The sequence below is a fragment of the Ranitomeya variabilis genome, chromosome 4 (assembly GCF_051348905.1).
Source record: "Ranitomeya variabilis isolate aRanVar5 chromosome 4, aRanVar5.hap1, whole genome shotgun sequence".
Classification (NCBI taxonomy): domain Eukaryota; kingdom Metazoa; phylum Chordata; class Amphibia; order Anura; family Dendrobatidae; genus Ranitomeya; species Ranitomeya variabilis.
The window spans coordinates 660,792,306-660,818,636 of NC_135235.1; the positions used below are offsets into that span (position 1 = coordinate 660,792,306).

The 26,331-nt window shown below is 44.2% G+C and overlaps 1 protein-coding gene across 2 annotated transcripts in view; it reads left to right on the forward strand.

The window, feature by feature from the left end:
• LOC143767514 (uncharacterized) overlaps positions 1-26,101 on the forward strand; it is a 54,282-nt gene extending 28,181 nt beyond the window's left edge. For both annotated transcript variants that reach the window (XM_077255913.1, XM_077255912.1), the window contains exons 2-7: positions 1,859-2,008; positions 2,138-2,317; positions 2,392-2,515; positions 2,595-2,692; positions 5,310-5,400; positions 23,538-26,101. In XM_077255913.1, coding sequence (XP_077112028.1) covers positions 1,931-2,008; positions 2,138-2,317; positions 2,392-2,515; positions 2,595-2,692; positions 5,310-5,400; positions 23,538-25,558 — 2,592 coding nt within the window. In that variant the 5' untranslated portion in view covers positions 1,859-1,930 and the 3' untranslated portion in view covers positions 25,559-26,101. The remainder of the gene's footprint in view (positions 1-1,858; positions 2,009-2,137; positions 2,318-2,391; positions 2,516-2,594; positions 2,693-5,309; positions 5,401-23,537) is intronic.
• The last annotated feature ends 230 nt before the right edge of the window (positions 26,102-26,331 follow it).

Here is a 26,331-nt window from a genome sequence, read left to right on the forward strand (position 1 = left end):
TTCTTTATTTTATTTATTTAGGAATTTTTTTTAATTTTTTTTTACACATCTGAATACTTTTTTTTTTACACTATAAGGCTACTTTCACACTAGCGTCGTACGACGCACAACGCAATGCGTCGTGCCGACGTACCAACGCATGCTGTGATAAAGCACAACGGGGGTAGCGGATGCAGTTTTACAACGTATCCGCTGCCCCATTGTGAGCTCCGGGGAGGAGGGGGTGGAGTTCCGGCCTCCCATGCGCGGTCGAAAATGGCGGACACGACGCACCAAAAAACGTTGCATGCAACGTTTTTTGGTACCGACGGTCCGCCAAAACACGATGCATCCGTCCCACGACAGATGCGACATGTGGCAATGCGTTGCTAATGCAAGTCTATGGAGAAAAAACGCATCCTGCGGGCAACTTTGCAGGATGCGTTTTTTCTCCAAAACGATGCATTGCGACGTGCGTTGTACGACGCTAGTGTGAAAGCACCCTCACGTTGCCCCGGGTGGGGGCATCATGTTATAGTGTAAGATCGCTGATCTGACACTTTGCTGTGCAGTGTGTCAGATCAGCGATCTGACGTGCACTGCAGAGAGGCTTCCCAGCACCTGCTCTGAGCAGGCACTGGTAAGCCACCTCCCTGCAGGACTCGGATGCAGCCCCGCGGCCTTTTTGGATCCAGGGCCTGCAGGGAGGAGATGCTCGGTACAACGTGAGCACATCACATTGTACCAAGGGTCTCAGGGAAGCCCGCAGGGATTCCCCTCCCTGCGCGATGCTTTCCTATGCCCCCGGAACACTGCGATCATGTTTGATCGCAGTGTGCCAGGGGTTAATGTGCCAGGGGCGGTCCGTGACCGCTCCTGGAACATAGTGCCGGGTGTCAACTGCGATAGTCAGGCCGATCGCTATGACGTACTATCCTGTCGGTGGGCATACGGGCCCACCCAACCTCGACGGGATAGTACGTCACATGTCAGAAAAGGGTTAAAAATCCCACGGACCTGCAGATAGAGCGAGCCAAATTTTCTGTCTTCGAAGCATCAGGCTCGGCTCTCTATCCGTCTTTCGCTGCAGTGTGGGAAGCTAAAGCAATGGTCTTCTGGTCAGAGACCTTGGCTAATTCCATACAGAGCAGTAATCTTCCACCTGAGGCAGTGCATCTGGCCATCCAGATTTCTCAGGCAGGAGATTACCTGGTGCACGCATCTTTGGATGCGGTAATGCTACGTTCACATTAGCGTCGGGCGCCGCAGCGGTGCCGCATGCGTCATGCGCCCCTATATTTAACATGGGGGCGCATGGACATGCGTCGCACTTGCATTTTGCGCCGCATGCGTCCCTGCGGCGCCCGCGTCCGGGCGCAGAGGACGCAGCAAGTTGCATTTTTGCTGCGTCCAAAATCAATGAAAAAAAGGACGCATGCGGCACAAAACGCAGCGTTGTGCATGCGTTTTGCTGCGTTTTTGTTTGCGTTGTGCGTTGCGGCGCCGACGCTGCGGCGCACAACGCAAATGTGAACGTAGCCTTAGCTGTGCTGCTCGGTCAGCGGCAAATGCCATCACGATCAGAAGGGCCTTATGGTTCAGAGAATGGAATGCGGATTCTGCATCAAAAAAGTCTCTGCCATCCCTTCCTTACCAGAGTTCCCTTTTATTTGGAGAGAAGCTGGATCAACCACTGATTGGAAGCATGGAGGAAATGTCTTAGTCAGAAATTCAACTTATATTCCAGTCCACACAAGATTACAAAATACAACACCTACATGTTCTATCTTCTGAGATGTTTCCCCTTATAATCTCCAATAATTGTATTATTACATAGGATTTTTATGATGTTACATTGGCGCATCTTCTTCTCATTCAGGACTCTACAATATCAGATCCTGTCAGTGAAGATCTTCCATATAAGAAAATTTTCCTGATTTACTCATCAAGTATGGATATGGGCAGAGACAAGGTGGTGGAGAGGATATTACACCTCACCCTAGAGATCCTCTTCCGGATTACTGGAGAGGTGAGAGATTCTGATGAAGTCACATTACATCATTCTTATCTATGGGAATAACAGATGGACAGAACTGGGGAGGTGAGGACTCTGGAAATGTCTGTAGTGAGATTTATTAATGTGTCTCTCTATAACCAGGATTATACAGTAGTGAAGAAGACCTCTAGTGAGCACTGTCAGACCCCTGTGTCTGAGGAATGGGGAAGACGCCTGAGCCCAATCACAGGGCCTCCACCTCACCCCCTGATACATGAGGACATCAATGACCAGAAGATCCTAGAACTCACCTACAAGATCATTGAGCTGCTGACTGGAGAGGTGACACTGCTGGGACATTATACATTAACTCTATGAAGGAATCAGGGGGATGACAGTATCATTGTATGTGTCAGGTTCCTATAAGGTGTCAGGATGTGACCGTCTATTTCTCCATGGAGGAGTGGGAGTATTTAGAAGGACATAAAGATCTGTACAAGGACGTCATGATGGAGGTTCCCCAGCCCCTCACATCACCAGGTAATAGGACTAAATACAAGCAGGCTATAATTATCTGTATGTAAAGAATGAATTCAGTCCTTATATGTGTTTCCTCCAGATCTATCCAGTAAGCGGACAACACCAGAGAGATGTCCCCATCCTCTTCTTCCACAGCACTGTAAAGAAGAAAATCCTGATATTCCTCAGGATCATCAGGTAGATGGAGAGAAGGTGTCATGAGATCTCCCCTATGATGTGTACACGGCTGTGAAGGTCTTGTGCTCAGTATTGTTTTATCCACCAGTATTATATGTTTTGGAAAAGGAAAGGATATGTTTCCAGCACACTGACCAACTAAAATGAAAAAGTTTATTTGGACATGATTAAAAATAAACAATGCCTTTGTTAGGGCCATGCGTGGCCGGGATTCTTATGTTTCTTGTAAAATGTTTGTTTGGTATGTAAGAAAATTCAATATAAACGATTGAACAAAAAATAATAAAACCAACCTGAGTAAGGCTACTTTCACACTAGCGTTTTTTGCAATCCGTCGCAATGCGTCATTTTGCCGAAAAAACGCATCCTGCAAAAGTGCTTGCAGGATGCGTTTTTTCCTCATAGACTAACATTAAGCGACGTATTGCGACGGATTGACACACGTCGCAACCGTCGTGCGACGGTTGCGCCATGTTGTGGCGGACCGTCGGCACAAAAAAACGCTACATGTAACATTTTTGCCACCGACGGTCCGCTTTTTCCGACCGCGCATGCGCGGCCGGAACTCTGACCCCACCACCCCGCACCTCACAATGGGGCAGCGGATGCGCTGGAAAAATGCATCCGCTGCCCCCGTTGTGCGGCGTATACAAAGCTAGCGTCGGTAACCTCGGCCCAACGCACTGCGACGGGCCGAGCCCGACGCTAGTGTGAAAGTAGCCTAAGGGCGCATATTTGCGCCAGAAACACGTCAGGTTGTTTTTATTGTTTTATTTTTAATCATGTCCAAATAAACTTTTTTCATTGTAACTGGTCGGTGTGCCGGAAACGTTTGCTGAATGCACCAGCCGGCTTGGCACCCACCAGACACATTTTAGCAAACTCGCTTGGATTCCAGCTGGATACTACCCAGGTGGAGACTCCCTGTCCATCCTCCCTGCCTATTATATGTGTTATACACTGTGTTCCAAATTATTATGCAAATAATATTTCCTCATATTTTCTCTAAATTACCTATCTGAATTGCAGTCATTGTTGTTTTCCAGTCATCTACTATTCTATTATAATTGCAATGTTTTGGAAAAAAAATGCCTATGAAAACAGTATATTTAAAAAAAAAAAAATAAACACTCAAAATGCATGTTCCAAATTATTATGCACAGCAGAGTTTTCAACCTTTTTTTTTTTATTTTATTTTGAACAAAAAAATGGTCAATTGTGAAGTTATAAGCATTATCAGCTTATTACAAAATGAAATCAAACAGTTTTCAAGTGAAAACTTTATTCTAGGTGATGTTACATTTGCACGTAGGACCCCTTGTTCAAAAGAAGCTTCTGAACTCGTCCATGGAATTTGTCAGTTTTTGGATGGTTTCTGCTTCAATTGTTTTGCATGTGGACAGAACACCCTCCCAGAGCTGTTGCTTAGATGTGAACTGCCTCCCGCCATCATAGACGCTCTTTTTGATGATGCTCCAGAGGTTCTCAATGGGGTTGAGGTCAGGGGAAGATGGTGGCCACACCATAAGTTTGTTCTCTTTTATGCCCATAGCAGCCAGAGATGCAGATGTGTTTTTGCAGCATGAGACGGTGCATTATCATGCATGAAAATGATCTTGCTGCGGAAAGCACGGTTCTTCCTCTAGAACCATGGCAGGAAGTGTTGTTTTAGAAACTCCACATAGATTATGGAGTTCATCTTTACCCCTTCAGGGATCATAAAGGGGCCGACAATCTCTCTCTCCATGATTCCAGGCCAAAACATTACTCCACCTCCTCCTTGTTGGCGCCTTAGCCGTGTTTTCATGGGGTGTCCATCCTCCACTCCATCCATCTGGACCATCGAGTGTTGCACAGCACTCATGGGTGAACAAAACAGTTTGGAAGTCAGTCTTCATGTATCGTTTGGCCCACTGGAGCCGTTTCTGCTTGTGTGCAGTGGATAGAGGTGGTCGACAGGATGGCTTACGCACAGCTGCAAACCTCTGAAGGACCCTGCATCTTGTTGTTCTGGGGACGTTGGAGGCACCAGCAGCTTCAAAAACTTGTCTGCTGCTATGACAAGGCATTTTTGCAGCTGCTCTTTTAACCTTACGCAATTGCCTGTTGGAAAGAGTCCTCAATTTTTCCTTATTAGCACGCACACGTGTGTGCTGGGAATCAGCTACATACTTCTTGATTGTGCGATGATCACGATGAAGTGTCTTGGCAATGTTGATTGTAGTCATGCCTTGACCTAAATACTCCACAATTTGTTGCTTCTCAGCAGCCGACACATCCTTTTTCTTTCCCATTTTGGCAATAAATGTAGGCTGCTTAATAATGTGGAACAGCCTTCTTAAGTAGTCTTGCCTTTATTTGGACACACCTGCCAAACTAATGTGCACAGGTATCTGCAATTGCTTTCAGTGATATAAAGAGCCCTGACACACATCACCATCAATGAGTTTAAATGACAAACAAAAAAATTCTAACCTTATCACTCCTAAACTCTTTGTGCATAATAATTTGGAACACAGTGTACTTGTGTAATTAGAATGGTGGAGATGGCAGGATTAGAACTGATCATAGATGTAACTTCTCCATCTGTCGGTGACTTTTACAATATTTGTTTCAGGGTGAAGATCTGACCCATATTAATACTGCACAGACACATGTGAGGGGTGATGAGCGGTGTAAACAGGAGATTCCTACATATGACTACCCAGGTGAGTAGTAACCACTAAATGCAGATAAGTCACAGATTCTTATCAGTCACCGGCTGTGGCTGCTTTATCGGTGGTGTAGTCCAGCCATGTCACAATCATGTCATCACCATTTTGTCTCTAGATCACAACATTCTCCAAAACTGTTCAAATGACTTTGGGCATTAAAAGCCCTTTTCTGTAGAACATATAGTCTGGAAGATCCACCTACCCCCTGAAATTAGGAGATGCTGACCGTAACCTGCCCATATCTGTAAACTGCAAAGACAAATAACCTCAAAAGTAGAATGTACTGACAAGTTAAAAAATCGTTTGAAGAAAAATATTATGATGGGCCTGTAACAGAAAGCGGAGGGTAATGATGCTGTTACCTTCCTAGAACCCTGATATCCTATTGGATGAATCTACCTTCTCTCCCTTCTTTGCTGCTGAATTTGCTCATATGGTCCCTTCAAGACCAGGTCCAGTCTTTCTGGCCGAACTTCACTTTTATGATTGACAACAGTAAATGTGCAGTGAGGCCAAGTGTGAATTTCTGTACAGTTCCCGCAGAGTTTCCCTTTATCCTGACATTTCAATTTCTTTTAAAACAAAAAATGAAAATAAATTAAGGTGCCGTGCTAGAAAGCAAATTGAGACTAGTGCTGCAAGATCTGCCTTCGTGCAATGTGGCTGGTGAAAATAAAGAAAAAAAGTCACTTACTGGTGCATGCCTGAAGTTGTTGTTTTCCAATATTTCAATCCATGCTAGTGAGGTAGATCTTCTGCATACAGTCCAGAGAGGGGGAAAAGGGAACAGTCCAAAGTATATAGGAAAAAACTAACAACTTTATTGTACAAAATATATTAGGAAATATTGCAACAACAGTGAAACACATACATGAATATAAAATACTAATGACAGGCAAGATCCATTAGGACCATGGATAAGTAACAAGAATGTTTAAAGGTATGTATAGAAACCCATAGTAAATACTATATTAATAAAGGTATGATGTCAGAATAGCCTTGTAACACAGAGGTATCAAACTGCATTCCTCGAGGGCCGCCAACAGGTCATGTTTTCAGGATTTCCTTGTATTGCACAGGTGATAATTTAATCACCTGCACAGAATGATTCCAGCACCTTGTGGAATGCTAAGGAAATCCTGAAAACATGACCTGTTGGCGGCCCTCGAGGAATGCAGTTTGACACCTCTGTTGTAACATATCATATCATTTATCAAAGAGGCTTATGTCTATCAGACTGTCTGATGGCTACCATTTAGTTCAAGTAAAAGCCCACTCAAGATTATATAAATTAGTTATATGGCAGCATATAATTAGTGGCTATATCCCAAGGCAGTAAAGTGCAATAGTGCAAGTAATGGAATATATACTGTGTATAAGGTGAGGGCTACTCAGATAGACCTATTAAATACCATACCTAATGGATAACACCAGTAAGGACCAAGGGGATCCACCTGTCCGCCCCTACGCGCGTTTCAGATGGCACCTTCTTCCGGGGGTGCAGTGTATTTAAAACATGCCGGACTATATATATGCGAGCGTCCCAGAAGTAGCGTTGCCGAGGACCGGAAGTGACACATCCGTCACCTCGGCAACCGCGTAGCGAGCTGGCGCCCGCGTCATACAGCAGGATGCATCAGGAACATGCCATGCCCCACGTGACCTGATGCCCCCGGCTGCATAGAGACACGGGAAGTCAGCGGGGATAGCGGAGACAAGGCGCGCATGTATACTGCCCGTGGCAGCGCTATCGATGTGTGAGAGATGGACAGAAATACATCTACTATATAATTGTCTATGGGGTACTTCCGTCTTTCTGTCTCTGTCCTTCTGTCTGTCACGGATATTCATTGGTCGCGGCCTCTGTGTCATGGAATCCAAGTCGTTGATTGGTCTCGCCAGCTGCCTGTCATGGCTGCCGCGACCAATCAGCGACGGCCACAGTCCGATTAGTCCCTCCCTACTCCCCTGCAGTCAGTGCCCGGCGCCCGCTCCATACTCCCCGCAGTCACCGCTCACACAGGGTTAATGCCAGCGGTAACGGACCGCGTTATGCCACGGGTAACTCACTACGTTACCGCAGCTATTAACCTTGAGCGCGACGTCATCACAGGTCCAGCGCGCCTGCCGGAAGCTGGACTGCAAGCGGCCCTCGGAAGGTGAGTATATGTTTATTTTTTATTTTTTAACCTGTGACATACGTGGCTGGGCAATACACTACGTGGCTCTGTGCTGTATACTATGTCGCTGTGCAATATACTACGTGGCTCTGTGCTGTATACTACGTCGCTGTGCAATATACTACGTGGCTCTGTGCTGTATACTACGTCACTGGGCAGTATACTACGTAACTGGCAATATACTACGTGGCTGGGCAATATACTACGTGGACATGCATATTCTAGAATACCCGATGCGTTAGAATCGGGCCACCATCTAGTACCATATAACAGTGCCACAACAATGTCATTGATTTAACATGGGGATCTTTTAGATGTATCTATCTCTCTCCGTATCTCACTCTTGTGCCACACCATGTATTAGATATAACACCCTTTAGAGAGAGTAATAGTAGCATCATACAAAGTCCCAGACATATATCACAAATACCCCACAGTTACATATCATTATGGCAGAATTATAATATAAATATCAAATAGTATATATACCGTATATACTCGATTATAAGCTGAGACCCCTAATTTTGCCACAAATAACTGGGAAAACTTAATGACTCAAGTATAAGCCTAGGGTGGAAAATGCAGCAGCTACTGGAAAATTTCTAAAATAAAAAGAGATACGAATAAAAGTAAAATTAATTGAGACATCAGTAGGTTGTGTTTTTAAATATCCATATTGAATCAGGAGCCCCATATAATGCTCCATACAGTTCATGATGGCCCATAAGATGCTCCATACAAAATACGCCCCATATAATGCTCCATAAAGTTTATGATGGGCCCCATAAGATGCTCCATAATAAAATATGCCCCATATAATGCTGCACAAAGATTAATAATGGCCCCATAAGATGCTCCATAGATACATTTGCACCATATATTGCTGTATAAAGGTTGATTATGGCCCCATAAGATGTTCCATAGATTATGCCCCATAAGGTGCCCCATAGATTATGCCCCATAAGATGCTCCATAGATTATGCATATTCAGCCTTCAGCTCAGAGGACTGAACTGTTGCACACCTCTTAGGGTAGATAATTTACGGCAGCCAAAAGAGTTTAACCCAATATTAAAACATAACCTTTACTTATATGATTAAAATGGACAAACTAAATACACATAACAAAACAAGTGCTCATGACGAAAACTGTGCTCTAATAAAAAACTGGTATGGTCTCACCAATTGCAGACAGGAGGATCCCCACAATAGTTATGCAGGGTCCAGGGAGGGTCCACGATAGCAGACTGAGGTAGGGGATGTGGGGACCTTTTCCCTAAACCCCTGTCGTGCCCCAGCAATAGCTCCTGTCCTTACAAGGACAGGCCCAAGTAAGCCTAGCTATGGACACCCCCAGCTTCAAAATATCTCAAAAAACGCCTCCCTACGCGTTTCCTCTCCAATCACGGAGATTCATCAGGGGAGTTTTCAGTGGCCAACAGGCCCAGATACAGGCTCAAATGTCCATAAAAGTTGGGCACCAGCAGTGGCTAAGTGCTTCCAAAGATAAGCGATCCTCTGTGAGCATGTGTCACGGACCGCTCCTGGCATATTAACCCCTGGAACACTGCCGTCAAACATGATCGCAGCATTCCGGCGGTATAGGGAAGCATCGCGCAGGGAGGGGGCTCCCTGAGTGCTTCCCTGAGACCCTCGGTACAACACGATGTGCTCGCGTTGTACCGAGCATCTCCTCCCTGCAGGCCCCGGATCCAAAATGGCCACGGGGCCCCTTCCGGGTCCTGCAGGGAGGTGGAAGTAAAAAAAAATATATATTGTTCCAATAAATACATTTCTTTGTCTAAATAAAAAAAAAACAATAAAAGTACACATATTTAGTATCGCCGCATCCGTAACGACCCGAACTGTAAAACTGTCCCACTAGTTAACCCCTTCAGTGAACACCGTCACAAAAAATAAACGAGGCAAAAAACAACACTTTATTATCTTACCACCGAACAAAAAGTGGAATAACACGCAATCAAAAAGACAGATATAAATATTCATGGTACCGCTGAAAACATCATCTTGTCCCGCAAAAAACGAGCCAACATACAGCATCATCAGCGGAAAGAAAAAAAAGTTATAGTCCTCGGAATAGAGCGATGCAAAAATAATTATTTTTTATATAAAATAGTTTTTATCGTATAAAAGCACCAAAACCTAAAAAATGTAATAAATGAGGTATTGCTGTAATCATACTGACCCGAAGAATAAAACTGCTTTATCAATTTGACCAAACGCGGAACGGTATAAATGTCCCCCCAAAAGAAATTCATGAATAGCTGGTTTTTGGTCATTCTGCCTCACAAAAATAGGAATAAAAAGCAATCAAAAAATCTCATGTGCCCGAAAATGGTTCCAATAAAAACGACAACTCGTCTCGCAAAAAACAAGACCTCACATGATTCTGTGGACCAAAATATGGAAAAATTATAGCTCTCAAAATGTGGAAACGCAAAACTATTTGCAATAAAAAGCTCCTTTTAGTGTGTTAGAACTGCCAATCATAAAAATCCGCTAAAATACCCGCTATAAATAGTAAATCAAACCCCCCTTCATCACCCCCTTAGCTAGGGAAAAATAATAAAATTAAAAAAATGTATTCCCATTAGGGTTAGGGTTGGGGCTACAGTTAGGGTTGGGGCTAAAGTTAGGGTTAGGGTTTGGATTAAATTTACGGTTGGGATCAGGGTTGGGATTAGAGTTAGGGGTGTGGTTAGGGTTACCGTTGGGATTAGGGTTAGGGGTGTGTTGGAGTTAGGGGTGTGGTTAGGGTTGGGATTAGGGTTAGGGGTATGTTGGGGGTTAGGGGTGTGCTGGGGTTAGGGGTGTGGTTGGGATTAGGGTTAGGGGCATGTTCGGGTTAGGGGTGTGTTTGGATTAGGGTTTCAGTTAGAATTAGCGAGTTTCCACTGTTTAGGCACATCAGGGGCTCCCAAACGCGACATGGCGTCCAATCTCAATTCCAGCCAATTCTGCGTTGAAAAAGTAAAACAGTGCTCCTTCCCTTCCGAGCTCTCCCGTGTGCCCAAACTGGGGTTTACCCCAACATATGGGGTATCAGCGTACTCAGGACAAATTGGACAACTTTTGGGGTCCAAGTTCCCTTGTTACCCTGGGGAAAATAAAAATTTGGGGGGCTAAAAATCATTTTTGTGTAAAAAAAAAATATTTTTTATTTTCACGGCTCTGCGTTATAAACTGTAGTGAAACACTTGGGGGTTCAAAGTTCTCACAACACATCCTAGATAAGTTCCTTGGGGGGGTCTAGTTTCCAATATGGTGTCACTTGTGGGGGGCTTCTACTGTTTAGGTACATCGGGGCTCTGCAAATGCAACGTGACGCCTGCAAACCAATCCAAGTCTGCATTCAAAACGGCGCTCCTTCCCTTCCGAGCTCTGCCATGCGCCCAAACGGTGGTTCCCCCCCACATATGGGGTTTCAGCGTACTCAGGACAAATTAGACAACAACTTTTGGGGTCCAATTTCTCCTGTTACCCTTGAGAAAATACAAAACTGGGGGCTAAAAAATAGTTTTTGTGGAAAAAAAGTGATTTTTTTATTTTCACGGCTCTGCGTTTTTAACTGTAGTGAAACACTTGGATGTTCAAAGTTCTCACAACACATCTAGATAAGTTCCTTAGGGGGTCTACTTTCCAAAATGGTGTCACTTGTGGGGGGTTTCAATGTTTAGGCACATCAGGGGCTCTCCCATCTCAATTCCAGTTAATTTTGCATTGAAAAGTCAAATGGCGCTCCTTCCCTTCCAAGTTCTGCCATGCGCCCAAACGGTGGTTCCCCCCCACATATGGGGTTTCAGCGTACTCAGGACAAATTGCACAACAACTTTTGGGGTCTAATTTCTTCTGTTACCCTTGGGAAAATAAAAAATTGGGGGCGAAAAGATATTTTTTGTGAAAAAATGATTTTTTTATTTTTACGGCTCTACATTATAAACTTCTGTGAAGCACTTGGTGGGTCAAAGTGCTCACCACACATCTAGGTAAGTTCCTTAGGGGGTCTACTTTCCAAAATGGTGTCACTTGTGTGGGGGGGGGGGGTTTCAATGTTTAGGCACATCAGGGGCTCTCCAAACGCGACATGGCGTCGTATCTCAATTCCACTCAATTATGCATTGAAAAGTCAAATGGCGCTCCTTCCCTTCCGAGCTCTGCCTTGCGCTGAAACAGTGGTTTACCCCCACATATGGGGTATCATCGTACTCAGGACAAATTGCGCAACAACTTTTGGGGTCCAATTTCTCCTGTTACCCTTGGTAAAATAAAACAAATTGGAGCTGAAGAAAATTTTTTGTGAAAAAAAAGTTAAATGTTCATTTTTTAAAAAAAAAAACATTCCAAAAATTCCAGTGAAACACCTGAAGGGTTAATAAACTTCTTGAATGTGGTTTTGAGCACCTTCAGGGGTGCAGTTTTTAGAATGGTGTCACACTTGGGTATTTTCTATCATATAGACCTCTCAAAGTGACTTCAAATGTAATGTAGTCCCTAAAAAAAAATGGTGTTTTAAAAATGAGAAATTGCTAGTCAACTTTTAACCCTTAACTCCCTAACAAAAAAAAAAATTTGGTTCCAAAATTGTGCTGATGTTAAGTAGACATGTGGGAAATGTTACCTATTAAAAGTATTTTGTGTGACATATCTCTGTGATTTAACCCCTTTCTGACCTCGGACGGGATAGTACGTCCGAGGTCAGAAGCCCCGCTTTGATGCGGGCTCTGGCGGTGAGCCCGCATCAAAGCCGGGACATGGCAGCTGTTTTGAACAGCTGACATGTGCCCGTAATAGGCGCGGGCAGAATCGCGATCTGCCCGCGCCTATTAACTAGTTAAATGCCACTTTCTATTTATGTGTTTGGTGGTGGCTTTGATAGGGATATCTTGGTAGGGTCTCCTAGGGCTAGTCTACTTTGAGCGGGGGGCGCCATATCGTTCCCCAGGGTGCCATCCTCCGCTGCAAGGAAGGGACTTTATTAGGTGAAGGCACTATCTATCCTCCCAAGTCTGTTTTCCTTGCATAGTGTAATATCAAAAGTCTGACTATTTTTGTCTTTTACAGACACATATACTGTGTGTAGTTGGGCTTATTAATCTAGCATTGGATTAAACCCTCCAAAATTCCCTGCTATTTTCGTAGTTTTTTGGCTTAGTTTTTTGTAACTTTTAAATATTAATATGAAAAGTCATCTTTTAGGTCTTTTTTGTTTTTTGTTTTTCTATCCATACATTATGCCCCATAAGATGCTCCATACATTATGCCCCATAAGATGCTCCATACATTATGCCCCATAAGATGCTCCATACATTATGCCCCATAACATGCTCCATACATTATGCCCCATACATTATGCCCCATAACATGCTCCATACATTATGCCCCATATGCTGTTGCTGAGATTAAAATAAAAAAAATCACATACTCTCCTCTCGTCGCACAGGCCCCCGGCACTTGCGATAGTCACCTTCCCCGTTCCGCCGCACGCCGCTCTGTCTTCCGAATCTGACTGTTCAGGCAGAAGGGCGCACAATAGCTACGTCATCGCGCCCTCTGACCTGAACAGTCACAGGCAGAAGACGGAGCGGCACCCGGCGGTGGAATGGGGTCAGGTGAATATCTGAATGCTGACCCTCCCCTGTTATACTCAGCTGCTCCCGGTGAGGTCCCTGGCAGCTTCTCACTGTCAGATGGTCTCCGGGAGCTGGCAGCGTCTTCCTATGTTCAGCGGTCACGTACTGCTCATTAAAGTATTGAATATGCGTCCATATTCATTACTTTAATGAGCGGTACCATGTGACCGCTGAACACAGGAAGAGCTGCCCGGAGACCATCGGAGATGCAGGGACCGTGCCAGGAGCAGGTGAGTATGTGACAGCAACCGCTCCCCCTCCCCCACCGACAATGACTCGAGTATAAGCCGAGAGGGGTACTTTCAGCCTAAAGAAATGGGCTGAAAATCTTGGCTTATACTCGAGTATATACGGTATATAATATGCAAGCATCCCGGAAGTAGCACTGCCGCGGACCAGAAGTGACGCATCCGTCACCTCGGCAACCGGGATGCCAGCCGGCGCCCACGTCATGTCAGATGTATGTGTGAGATGAATGTTGAGATCATTGCTGTTCAGACCAGTCAAAAATTCATGTAACTCCACAGGGGTACCCTGCCAGATCAAGAGAATGTCATCAATATAACGCGTCCAAGAGAGGACGAGGTCCATCGACGCCTGTTTTTTATTATAGGTCATTACTGTTTGTCTATTAACTATGTCGGATATGCATTTCGTATCATGTGACAGAATGTTGACATTCTCTACCATCCATGCAAATGTGCCACCATTTGGGACAATAAATGGACTCTCAATATGCATGACATCAACTCCATATGGGTGAAGTTGTTGCAACACCATGTTATTTCTCTTGCTCTGGACATATGTGGAATTATATACTATTTGATAATTTTGCTATAATCCCATCATAATGATATGTAACTGCGGGTATCGTGATATGTCTAGGATTTTGTATGATGTTACTATTATTGTTTCCCACTCTGATGGTTGTTAGATCTAATACATGGTGAGGCTCAAAAGTGAGATATGGAGAGAAATAGATACATCTAAAAGATCCCCACGTTAAATCAATGACATTGTTGTGGCACTGTTATATAGTATATATTCCTGTCACAAATCGATAGCGCTGCCGTGGGCAGTACGCATGCGCGCCATGTCTCCGCCATCCCCGCCGACTTCCCGTGTCTCTATGCAGCCCGGGGCATCAGGTCACGTGGGGCATTGCGCGTTCCTGAAGCCTCCTGCTGCATGACACAGGCACCAGCTGGGGTCGCGGTTGCCGAGGTGACCGATGCGTCACTTCCGGTCTGCGGCAACGCTACTTCCGGGACGCTCGCGTATGTATATAGTCCGGCATGTGTTAATACACTGCACACCCTGAAGAAGGTGCCATCCGAAACACGTGTAGGGGCGGACAGGCAGATCCCCTAGGTCCTTACTGGTGTTATCCATTAGGTATGGTATTTAATAGGTCTATCTAAGTAGCCCTCACCTTATATACAGTAAATGGTCCATTACTTGCACTATTGCACTTTACTGCCTTGGGATATAGCCACTATTTATATGCTGCCATATAACTAATTTAATCTTGAGTGGGCTTTGACTTGAACTAAATGGTAGCCATCAGACAATCTGATAGACACAAGCCTCTTAGATAAATGATATGATATGTTACAATGCTATTCTGACATCATACCTTTATTAAAATAGTATTTACTATGTGTTTCTATACATACCTTTAAACATTCTTATTACTTACCCATGGTCCTAATGGATCTTGCCTGTCATTAGTATTTTATATTCATGTATGTGTTTCACTGTTGTTGCAATATTTCCTAATATATTTTGTACAATAAAGTTGTTAGTTTTTTTTCCTATATACTTTGGACTGTTTGATCATCTTTTTCCCCTCTCTGCTTATGTAAGTTGAAGATTTGTGCATGTTTAGTCCAACTACCACATTGGTGTGGCATTTGCCTTATACTATGTTCTAGATAAATTAATTTAAGGATAACCAATTGTCACGCAGTCCTTCTCCGATACCACACAATCAACAGAGCAAGAGAATAGTGAACAATTCCAAAAGCTTTATTTAGGCAAAAACACGAAAGGTCTATATACGATCCACCACACAAAGGATAAGATAGTCCAGAAGCCGAATGCAGTTCAGTAACCGGATAAATGTAAAAGGAGATGAGAGTCCAATAATCCAGCAGACGGAGGATAAAAAATGGTCCCTATGCTTCCCCTTCTCTCTGACGTGCCGTGTTCACATTATCATTCCACACAAGACTGATCTGTGTTTCACCTTCCTGATTTTTTAAGTCTCCCTCCTCATTCACAGGTTAGGGGGGGGGGGGGGTCGCAGGGGCTCATTATTTCAACAAGCTAGTTCAATATGTCATTAGCATATTAGCAAACCACATTAGTCACTGACCCTGTGGAGAGATAACAGTACAGAACTGTGGGGGCTGATATCAGATGGCAAATAACTCATCCTACAAGAGAACAACATGATAATCAGTAAAATATAAATATACACAAAATGATACCCACATAACATATCGCACCATTACAACCTCTCCCCCCTCTTAATAAGTGAGCACGCCATGAGGCCTACACAGACCTCTGGCCTGCTCACTTTAGTCCACATTGTTCAATCGTTTATAGTTCCTTGTACAGTGGCAGGAGTTGCAATAAGCATGAGCACTTGTCCATAAATTCCCGGGTCCTGGCTTTATGGTCATACCAAGCTTTTTGACTGGACTGGGCCGTTCGCTGATGTTAATTAGCCAACGTAGCTAGCTGGGCGAGACAGTCTCTGAACTCTAGAACGTAGGGAATGATGGGTGTTCCAGTATCTGCGATATCTCCCTCCAATTGTTCTTTCAGAAGAGTGAGAGGCCCACGGACCTTCTGCTCTTGCAAAATGACTTTGTAACTCCCCAATGTCATTTCCAAGGAGGATATCTGCAGGAAGTCCTCCCATAACTCCAATCCAACACAGTTTTTCTCCAAAACCATAATCCAAACGTACCAAGGCTCGCTGTATATATTTGCGGACACCCCCGCCAGGACAATGGGAATTCCCGGGCCCTGGTGAATTGTCTCGGGTCGAACCACATGGGGGTCAGCAATAGTCAGGAATGCCCCCGTGTCTCCAAATCCCGACACTTTGTATCCATCAGTTAAGACATCCTGCAGGTGGCAATGCCGTTACTCTATTTCTGATGGACAAAGGCCGGAGTCCGTACACTCCAGGAGGGGTATCAATGGTGCCGTGGTCTGTGGTCCACTCTGGTGGGGGAGGTGGTAGCTCTTCCTCAGGCGGGATGGAGTGCACAAGATATCCTGGATGAGGTGGGGCTCCCTCCGAAACCTTGAGGAACAGCCAGACTGCAAATGTCCAGGTTGCCCATACCCATAACATCTCTCTGTGATACCCCCAGGTCATGGTCGCAACTGTTGGGGCCCAGGATAGTGAGGCGTGATTGTCATCGGCTTGCAACTAGGTGGAAGGGCAGATATAATCGGAGGGGGACGGGGTGCGGGAGAAGGCCGTGGTTCATTGTCCAGAAGCCTCCTTTATTGCGGTCGGATAGTAAGGGCTTCATCGGCCAGGGCTGCAGCTCTATCCACGGAGCACGGCGTGCGCTCCCCGACCCATTCCCGTACCTCTGCGGGGCACTTGGCAAGAAATTGTTCTATAAGGAACGCCTGTATAACATCTTCCACAGTAAAGGTGTTTTCCGCTTCCAGCCATCTCCGACATGCCTGGGACATCTTATGTGCATACATCCTAAACGATCCCCCCGTAGTGCATGGGAGGTCTCGGAACTTGGCCCTATATGAGTCTGGGGTGATAGCATGGTAATCCAGGATAGTCTGCTTTACAATGTTATAATCCCACTTCCGCTGTGAGTCAATGGTTTGATCAGGCTCCCGTTCAGGAGTCCCACTAACAAACGCATCCAGCCAGAGTGGGGCACCTCCATCACAGCACACTGCTGATTAAAGTCCTTGAAGAACCCCTCCACATCTCCGGAAGCCTCATCAAATGGCGTAAACTCTGTCCGGTGATCCGTACAGCCTCCCGGATCATTGGGTTTACATTCCACATTGCGTTACTCCCTCTTTCAAGCTCCATTGCTTCTTGTCTCTGCTGTTCCCGGCGGGCAGCCTCCTCCTTGTACTCCTGAGAGACGCCTGGGCCCAGAACTGCCATCTCTTCTTCGTACCACACCACCTACTGGCTTTTTGGGGTGGGGGTCCTCGTCTCCAGTGCTCGCCCTTCAGACATATGGGAGCAGGTTGCCGGGCTGGCACCCACCAGTTGGTCTCTGGCTCTTTCCTGTAAACTGGATACAGTCCAATTTCTGTACTCACTCTGTGGGTGGTTCTCCATTAGGTTATGCTCTGTTGATCCCACTGCTTGCCTCCAGTTGTCACGGAGTACTTCTCTGATACCACACAATCAACAGAGCAAGAGAATAGTGAACAATTCCAAAAGCTTTATTTAGGCAAAACACGAAAGGTTCATATACGATCCACCACACAAAGGATAAGATAGTCCTGAAGCAGAATGCAGTTCAGTAACCGGATAAATGTCCAAGAAGATGAGTGCAATAATCCAGCAGACAGAGGATAAAAAATGGTCCCTATGCTTCCCCTTCTCTCTGACGTGCTGTGTTCACATCATCATTCCACACAAGACTGATCTGTGTCTCACCTCCCTGATTTTTTAAGTCTCCCTCCTCATTCACAGGTTGGGGGGTGGGTCGCAGGGGCTCATTGTTTCAACAAGCTAGTTCAATATGTCATTAGCATATTAGCAAACAACATTAGTCACTGACCCTGTGGAGATATAACAGTACAGGGCTGTGGGGGCTGATATCAGATGGCAAATAATAGCTCATCCTACAAGAGAACACCATGATAATCAGTAAAATATAAATATACACAAAATGATACCCACATAACATATCGCACCATCACACTAATGTTGTTCATAAGCTATTTGTGCATACAGTCCAGAATAAGGGAGCGTCCTCCCGTTAGCAAAAGAATCCCCCTCACACTTGTACCTGCATTGTCCGGCGGTGAGCCACAGCCGAATTGTGCTGCCTTGTAGTGGCGTAGCGAGCGGGGGCGTGGTTTAGCGGTGACGTCACCTGCCCGTACTGACGGACACAAACAGGGGGTTGATTGCTCTTTAGGCAGGGCTGCACACGCCAGCTGCCAAGGTGCCAGCGGCTTTCCAATAGCATTTTATTCAGTTTAAGCCCCAATGTGACTGTGTATCAGTAAAATTCTTTTAAAACCAACTATCGTCAAACAGGATCACGATAAACTACATAAAATACATTACACCTGTGCCATGATATATCTCTAAGCTGTGCGTGACTGGTGGCTGTAACATACATTTATTCATGCCTGCAGGAGATGTGTTGGCATAGCTCACGCCCTGGTTTCATGGATTTACTCCACGTCATAAATTCCATTATGTTTTCAATCCTAAGAAATTCAGATTACTGCACAATCTCTCCTAAAATGGGGGCATTAATACTTTCTCTATTCTTTGACTATCTAATATTTCTTTTTGAAACTCATCTGACAGAAAATATTGGCCCTTATGATAGTTTAGTTTGCCAAAAACCACCATGTTATGGTCTGTATGAAGTTTTATCTAGTGCTTCTGTGGTTAATCTTTTTGGCCTCGCTCTGGCTTTGGGAGAGCTTTAAATAGCTTCTCTTGGGCTGTCTGTTTGTCAGTGATACTCCTGCCCTCGGCTGAGTTAGTTGACCCTTGAGTGCTTATGTCTTGTGATCCCCCTGTTTCTGACCTGGTCTGTTCCCGTTTTGTTTTTGTCTGCTGATTCTGTACTATTTGTTGTTTGCCTGGTATTGACTCCTGCTGCGTCTTGTGACTGCCCGTTTTGCCTGTTCCCCTGTTACCTCCGTCGCTCTCCTGGTATCTCCGTCGCTCTCCTGGTATCTGACTCTCAGCTTTGACCTGACCATTCTCTTGTTCTGATTCCCCTCTGATCTCCCGGCACTGACCTCGGTTCGCTTAACTTCTCCTCGGCCCTGCCGGTCCCCCCCGCTCTCCGATATCTTCTCCGGGAGCTCGCCGGTTGGCTCTGCCCCTGACCCTCCCTCTACGGTCACGTGTCGCAGGACTTGCACACCAGCGGTCACGCCTGTCCCGGTAAACCCTCCATGCACTAAGAACCAGGTAACCCAGTACCCAGGTTGGACACGTGTACTGATCCAATCTGTGCATCAGTCACGGTGTTCCTGATACACCAAGTCCATTCTGTAATTACTCCAGAGAGGTTTCACCACTAGTTACTCATTTTTTACTGATGAAAACTGTTGAGTTTGATCATTACTTTAAATGTGTTATTGTCTGTAGTCACAATACAACTACAATAGTTAGTGTCCAAAATACTCTGATAACCATTTCCCGCAGCCAGTTTTGTGTTCCTAATCAGGGTCCAATTTTCAAATCTGATGTGTGTCGCTTTATTTGGTGATAATTTTAGAATTCTTCACAACATATAAGCCTCAATTTTTTTCACTTTCACAAAGTGCAATAGCATACAGATGGACCTCTGTTGTGAATTCTGCTCTTGGGTTCCCTCCGGTGGTTGTTGGTAGTAATGCAGTTGTCCCTGGGTTGCAATCCTGGGCAGGTGTCCCTGCTGATTGCAGCTCTGACTGGGATATTTAGGTGTGCAGGATTCATTAGCCCTTGCCAGTTGTCCATTGTTCTTGGAGGTTTTGCATCTCTGTCTGGTTCCTCCTGCCCTGCTGCCAAATCGGCAAAGATAAGTGTCTGGTTTTGTTTCTGCAGCACACATGCTGTGTGCTTTACAATTCAGTACTATTCAATGTTTTTTCTTCTCCAGCTTAGACTGTGTTCGGATTTTTCAGTCAAGTTGGATTCTCAGGAGATGCAGATATACATTCCATGTCTTTAGTTAGATGGTGGAATTTTTGTATTTGCTGTGGATATTTTTAGGGTTTTAATACTGACCGCTTAGTATTCTGTCCTATCCTTTCCTATTTAGCTAGCGTGGCCTCTTTTGCTAAATCCTGATTTCTGCCTGCGTGTGTCTTTCCTCTATTACTCACAGTCAATATTTGTGGGGGGCTGCCTATCCTTTGGGGTTCTGCTCTGAGGCAAGATAGAATTCCCATTTCCATCTATAGGGGTATTTAGTCCTCCGGCTGTGTCGAGGTGTCTAGGATGTGTTAGCTACACCCCACGGCTACTTCTAGTTGCGGTGTCAGTTTAGGGTTTGCGGTCAGTACAGGTTCCACCTACTCCTGAGAACGTCTCATGCGGCTCCAAGGTCACCGGATCATAACAGACCTCACAAATTATTTTACAACTTCTCTTGAATCCGACAATACCCTATATACGGTTGTGCACTACTGTCTGGGCTCATTTCAGGGTTGAGAAAGGAAGGAGCGCCATTTAGCTATTTGAATCCATACCTTACTGGAATAGTTTGCAGACACAATGTATCGGGAGCAGTGTTTGTGACCACCTGGCAGCTCAAATGATGGCCACTACGAACAGGCTTGGCTCTATCCATTTTCCTCATCCCAAAGATTGTCTTACTCATCACCGAATTAACACCTCTACATGGATCTGGACTTACATAGAGACTCCCCAGGCTTGGGCCATAGTGTTGCCTGCTGTTTGGTTGTGTAAAATGGAAAGAACAATAGTTAGGTAGCTGGGTCAGAACCAGTAAGGCAGAGAAATTACAAAATCAGAAGAAGCAATAGTAGTCAGCAAACCAGGCCATGATCACAACAGGATACAAATACACAAGCCAGGAGCTGAGCATAGAGAACTGAACCAGAGGAGAACAAGGCTGTATCTGGCAGCTTCTTTCAATATGCTTCGAGCTTTTGTAGAATATGGTGCTATGCAATTGGCCGAATCAGTGAGCAGATTACTTTAGCTGGACAGCACATACACCCATACTTCCAGACTGGATTGCACTACTTGCCCCAGGCACCCTAATCTTAGTGGCTGAACTGAGCCTACATCATCCACAGCTTCGGGTTCCAACGTTTACCCCATTACCAGCCCTGCCTGCCATGTGAATAAGGAAACGCCTGGTGACAAAAGCAGACATCATAGGAGCCGATCTCAGAAGAGATGTGACACCATCTGTAAAATGGAAAGAACAATAGTTGGGTAGCTGGGTCAGAACCAGTAAGGCAGAGAAATTACAAAATCAGAAGAAGCAATAGTAGTCAGCAAACCAGGCCATGATCACAACAGGATACAAATACACAAGCCAGGAGCTGAGCATAGAGAACTGAACCAGAGGAGAACAAGGCTGTATCTGGCAGCTTCTTTCAATATGCCTTGAGCTTTTGTAGAATATGGTGCTATGCAATTGGCCGAATCAGTGAGCAGATTACTTTAGCTGGACAGCACATACACCCATACTTCCAGACTGGATTGCACTACTTGCCCCAGGCACCCTAATCTTAGTGGCTGAACTGAGCCTACATCATCCACAGCTTCGGGTTCCAACGTTTACCCCATTACCAGCCCTGCCTGCCATGTGAATAAGGAAATGCCTGGTGACAAAAGCGGACATCGTAGGAGCCGATCTCAGAAGAGATGTGACACCATCTGCAGAAGCCCTAATATGAAAAAAAAAATCAGAAAACCAGAGCAGTTTTGACTCCATTTTAGAAATTTTAACCCTTAGATAATTAATCTATTGGAATGACTATTTTTGATTCCACAGGCGCTTTCCGGATATTAGCACGCAGTGGATGTGGGAGAAAAAAATTGTCAATATGCCATTTTATTACCAAACACATAGTGCCCAGATTGTGCTCCAGGAGACACACACACCGTAAATTAAGTGGGTTCTTCTCACTATAGTAATGCCAAATACATGTGTGTTAAATGTGGTTTGGGCACATTGAAAGACTCAGAAGCGAGAAAGATATTTGACTATGATGGTTATTGATGGATTGGTTAATGGAAGCCATGTATCTGCACCTCAAAAACATTTCTAGAATTCAACACTTTCTTACTTTCAACTCTGCAAAAACTCACAATGTTTCTCTTATTCATTCTCGTCTGGACTATTGTAACTCTCTACTAATCGGTCTCCCTCTTACCAAACTCTCCCCTCTCCAATCTGTTTTGAATGCTGCAGCCACAATCATATTCCTCACCAATCGTTACACCAATGCCTCTACCTTGTGCCAGTCATTACACTGGTTACCCATCCACTGCAGAATCCAGTACAAACTTATTACCCTCACCCACAAAAGCACTCCATGGCTCACCACCACCCTACATCTCCTCCCCCGTCTCAGTCTACCACCCTACCCGTGCCCTCCGTTCTGCTTTTGACCTGGGGTTAGCATCCTCAATAATCAGAACCTCCCACTCCCGTCTCCAAGACTTTTCACGTGCTGCACCAATTCTTTGGAATGCATCACCCATGTTAACACGATTAATGCCCAATCCCCACAGTTTTAATTGTGTGCTTAAAAACACATTTGTTCAGACTGGCCTACCGTCTCAATGCATTAACCTAACTATACCTGTGATGCCCATTCAAAATTTTTTACCATAACCAGGTTCCTCGCATCATGTTCTCAAATGCTTTATGCATTTAATAGCCCTCTGTGTCTGTACTGTCACATACTTAGGCTGATAACCGGTTCATGCAGCATTACATGAACACCCAATTCTTACACTTTGGCTGGTCCGAACAACGGAAACAATCGTTACCATCCCCCTATAGTGTCTCCTCTTTTCCTCATAGATTGTAAGCTTGTGAGAAGGAACCTCATTTCTCTAGGTATCTGTTTTGATCTATGTGTTCGTAATGCTTAATGTCCATTGTCTGTACAAGTCCCCTCTAAAATGTAAAGTGCTGTGGAATATGTCGGTGCTATAGAAATAAAATTATTGTTATTATTATTATGTTCATTTTCAAGAGCCTTTAAGCAACTAATAATGTGGACACCTCTGTTTTTCCACTAACAGATGATTGACCTGAGTGGGGACTTTGTTTTTTTGTGAGAAGAATAGAAGTTTTTATCGGTATTATGTTCATCAACATAACGTTTCTTTGTGGCTTTTTATTTCATATTTGGGAGGCAGAATGAATAAACAGTTCAGCACCACACTCTACTGGTTCATCCTATGAGATTTTCTATTAGACTGTGAACTGTCATTGTCTTAGTGAAGAATTCAGTATTTTTACATAACCTGCCATTTTTATAGACCGTTTAAGTAGAAATGTGAAATGACATTGAAAGATATTTTATTCAAAAATAATAATTGGTTTAAATCTTTGCAGATGACTGTACCAAGAGATCAGAGGAACAGCTGACATCTTTAATTTTTAAATCAGATGATTTTGAGATCCCAGTGGATACAAATAAAGTGAATGCCTTTACTCCAAATATACCATCATCCCTTCACAGCAAAGATCTCTCATCTGATATTTTGAAACAAGTCCTGTCTTCTGATTCATTAGCGACAACTAAGGAAAATCAGAGTCACAAAATAAGCATTAAACATGGAAATACTCCTAAATCAAAGAAGCCATTTTCATGTTCAGAATATGGAAACAGTTTTCCCATCCAAAAGTCTTTTCTTAAACATTCAAAAATTCACACAGTGGAGAAAAGATTTTCTTGTTTCAAGTGTGTCAAATGTTTTAAGCACAAATCACATCTTGTTAGACACCAAAGAACCCACATAGGGGATAAGCCTTTTTCATGTTCAGAATGTGGGAAATCTTTTAACCTGAAAGAGAGTCTTTATTGCCACCTGAGAACCCACGCAGGGGAGAAGCCTTTTCCATGTTCAGAATGTATGAAATGTTTTAATCAGAAATCAGATTTGGATAGGCACCAGAGAACCCACACAGGGGAGAAGCCTTTTCTATGTTCAGAATGTATGAAATCTTTTACTCAGAAATCAGCTTTGGTTACGCACCAGAGAACCCACACAGGGGAGAAGCCGTTTTCATGTTCAGAATGTGGGAAATGTTTTAACAAGAAATGGAATCTTGTTATACACCAAAGAACCCACACAGGGGAGAAGGCTTTTTCATGTTCAGAATGTGGGAAATGTTTTAAGGAGAAATCAGATTTGAGTGCGCACCAGAGAACCCACACAGGGGAGAAGCCTTTTTCCTGTTCAGAATGTGCGAAATGTTTTAATCTGAAATCGACTTTGGTTATGCACCAGAGAACCCACACAGGGGAGAAGCCTTTTTCCTGTTCAGAATGTGGGAAATGTTTTAAGGAAAAATCGGGTTTGGTTATGCACCAGAGAACCCACACAGGGCAGAAGCCTTTTTGCTGTACAGAATGTGGGAAATGTTTTAAGCAAAAACCTGCGTTGGTTACGCATCAGAGAACCCACACAGGGGAGAAGCCGTTTTCATGTTCAGAATGTGGGAAATGTTTTAACAAGAAATGGAATCTTGTTATACACCAAATAAACCACACAGGGGAGAAGGCTTTTTCATGTTCAGAATGTGGGAAATGTTTTAAGGAGAAATCAGATTTGAGTGCGCACCTGAGAACCCACACAGGACAGAAGCCTTTTTGCTGTTCAGAATGTGGGAAATGTTTTACACAGAAATCAGATTTGGTTAAGCACCAGAAAACTCACACAGGGGAAAAGCCGTTTTCATGTTCAGAATGTGGGAAATGTTTTTATCAGAAATCAACTTTGGTTACGCACCAGAGAACCCACACAGGGGAGAAGCAGTTTTCATGTTCAGAATGTATGAAATGTTTTAATCAGAAATCATATTTGGTTACTCACCAGAGAACCCACACAGGGGAGAAGCCTTTTCCATGTTCAGAATGTGGAAAATGTTTTAATCAGAAATCGACTTTGGTTACGCACCAGAGAATCCACACAGGGGAGAATCCATTTTCATGTTCAGAATGTGGCAAATGTTTTAGGAAGAAATGGAATCTTGTTATACACCAAAGAACCCACACAGGGGAGAAGGCTTTTTCATGTTCAGAAAGTGCGAAATGTTTTAAGGAGAAATCAGATTTGAGTACGCACCAGAGAACCCACACAGGGGACAAGCCTTTTTCCTGTTCAGAATGTGGGAAATGTTTTAAGCAAAAATCGGGTTTGGTTACGCACCAGAGAACCCACACAGGGCAGAAGCCTTTTTGCTGTTCAGAATGTGGGAAATGTTTTAATCAGAAATCGGCTTTGGTAACGCACCAGAGAACCCACACAGAGGAGAAGCCATTTTCATGTTCAGAATGTGGGAAATGTTTTAACAAGAAATGGAATCTTGTTATACACCAAAGATCCCACACCGGTGAGAAGGCTTTTTAATGTTCAGAAAGTTGGAAATGTTTTAAGGAGAAATCAGATTTGAGTACACACCAGAGAACCCACACAGGGGAGAAGCCTTTTTCCTGTTCAGAATGTGGGAAATATTTTAAGCAAAAATCGACTTTGGTTATGCACCAGTGAACCCACACAGGGCAGAAGCCTTTTTGCTGTTCAGAATGTGGGAAATGTTTTAAGCAAAAATCTGCTTTGGTTACGCACCAGAAAACCGACACAGGGGAGAAGCCTTTTTCATGTTCGGAATGTGGCAAATGTTTTGTAAAGAAATCATATCTTCTTAGTCACCAAAGAATTCACACAGGGGATAAGCCTTTTTCATGTTCAGAATATAGGAAATGTTTTACACTAAAATTAACTCTTTAACATCAGAAAAGTCACAAAGGGGGTGAAGCCTTTTCATGTTCAGAATGTTGGAAATTTTTTAACCAAAAAATGTATTTCCTAAAGGGGCTGTCTATTACTAGGACAACCCCTTATGATTCCTAATGTTTGTCCTATTTCAAATAAAAATATTCATACTTACTTTCCGTGCAAGTGTCGTTCCAATGGTCTTGACACTCACGTTCCCGGGGCTTATGTGAGGTTGATACAAAATCAGCGTTGGCTTCACTGTTCCTGCCTTCGGATGTATTGAACATCAACAGGAAACTAGGGCCACCGCTTCTCTCTGACTTACACTTATTGTTTGATATGTCCAAAAGGGGAGACCGTGAACCAAGTTTAAGAACGCACATACTTTCAAAACACATTTGGTA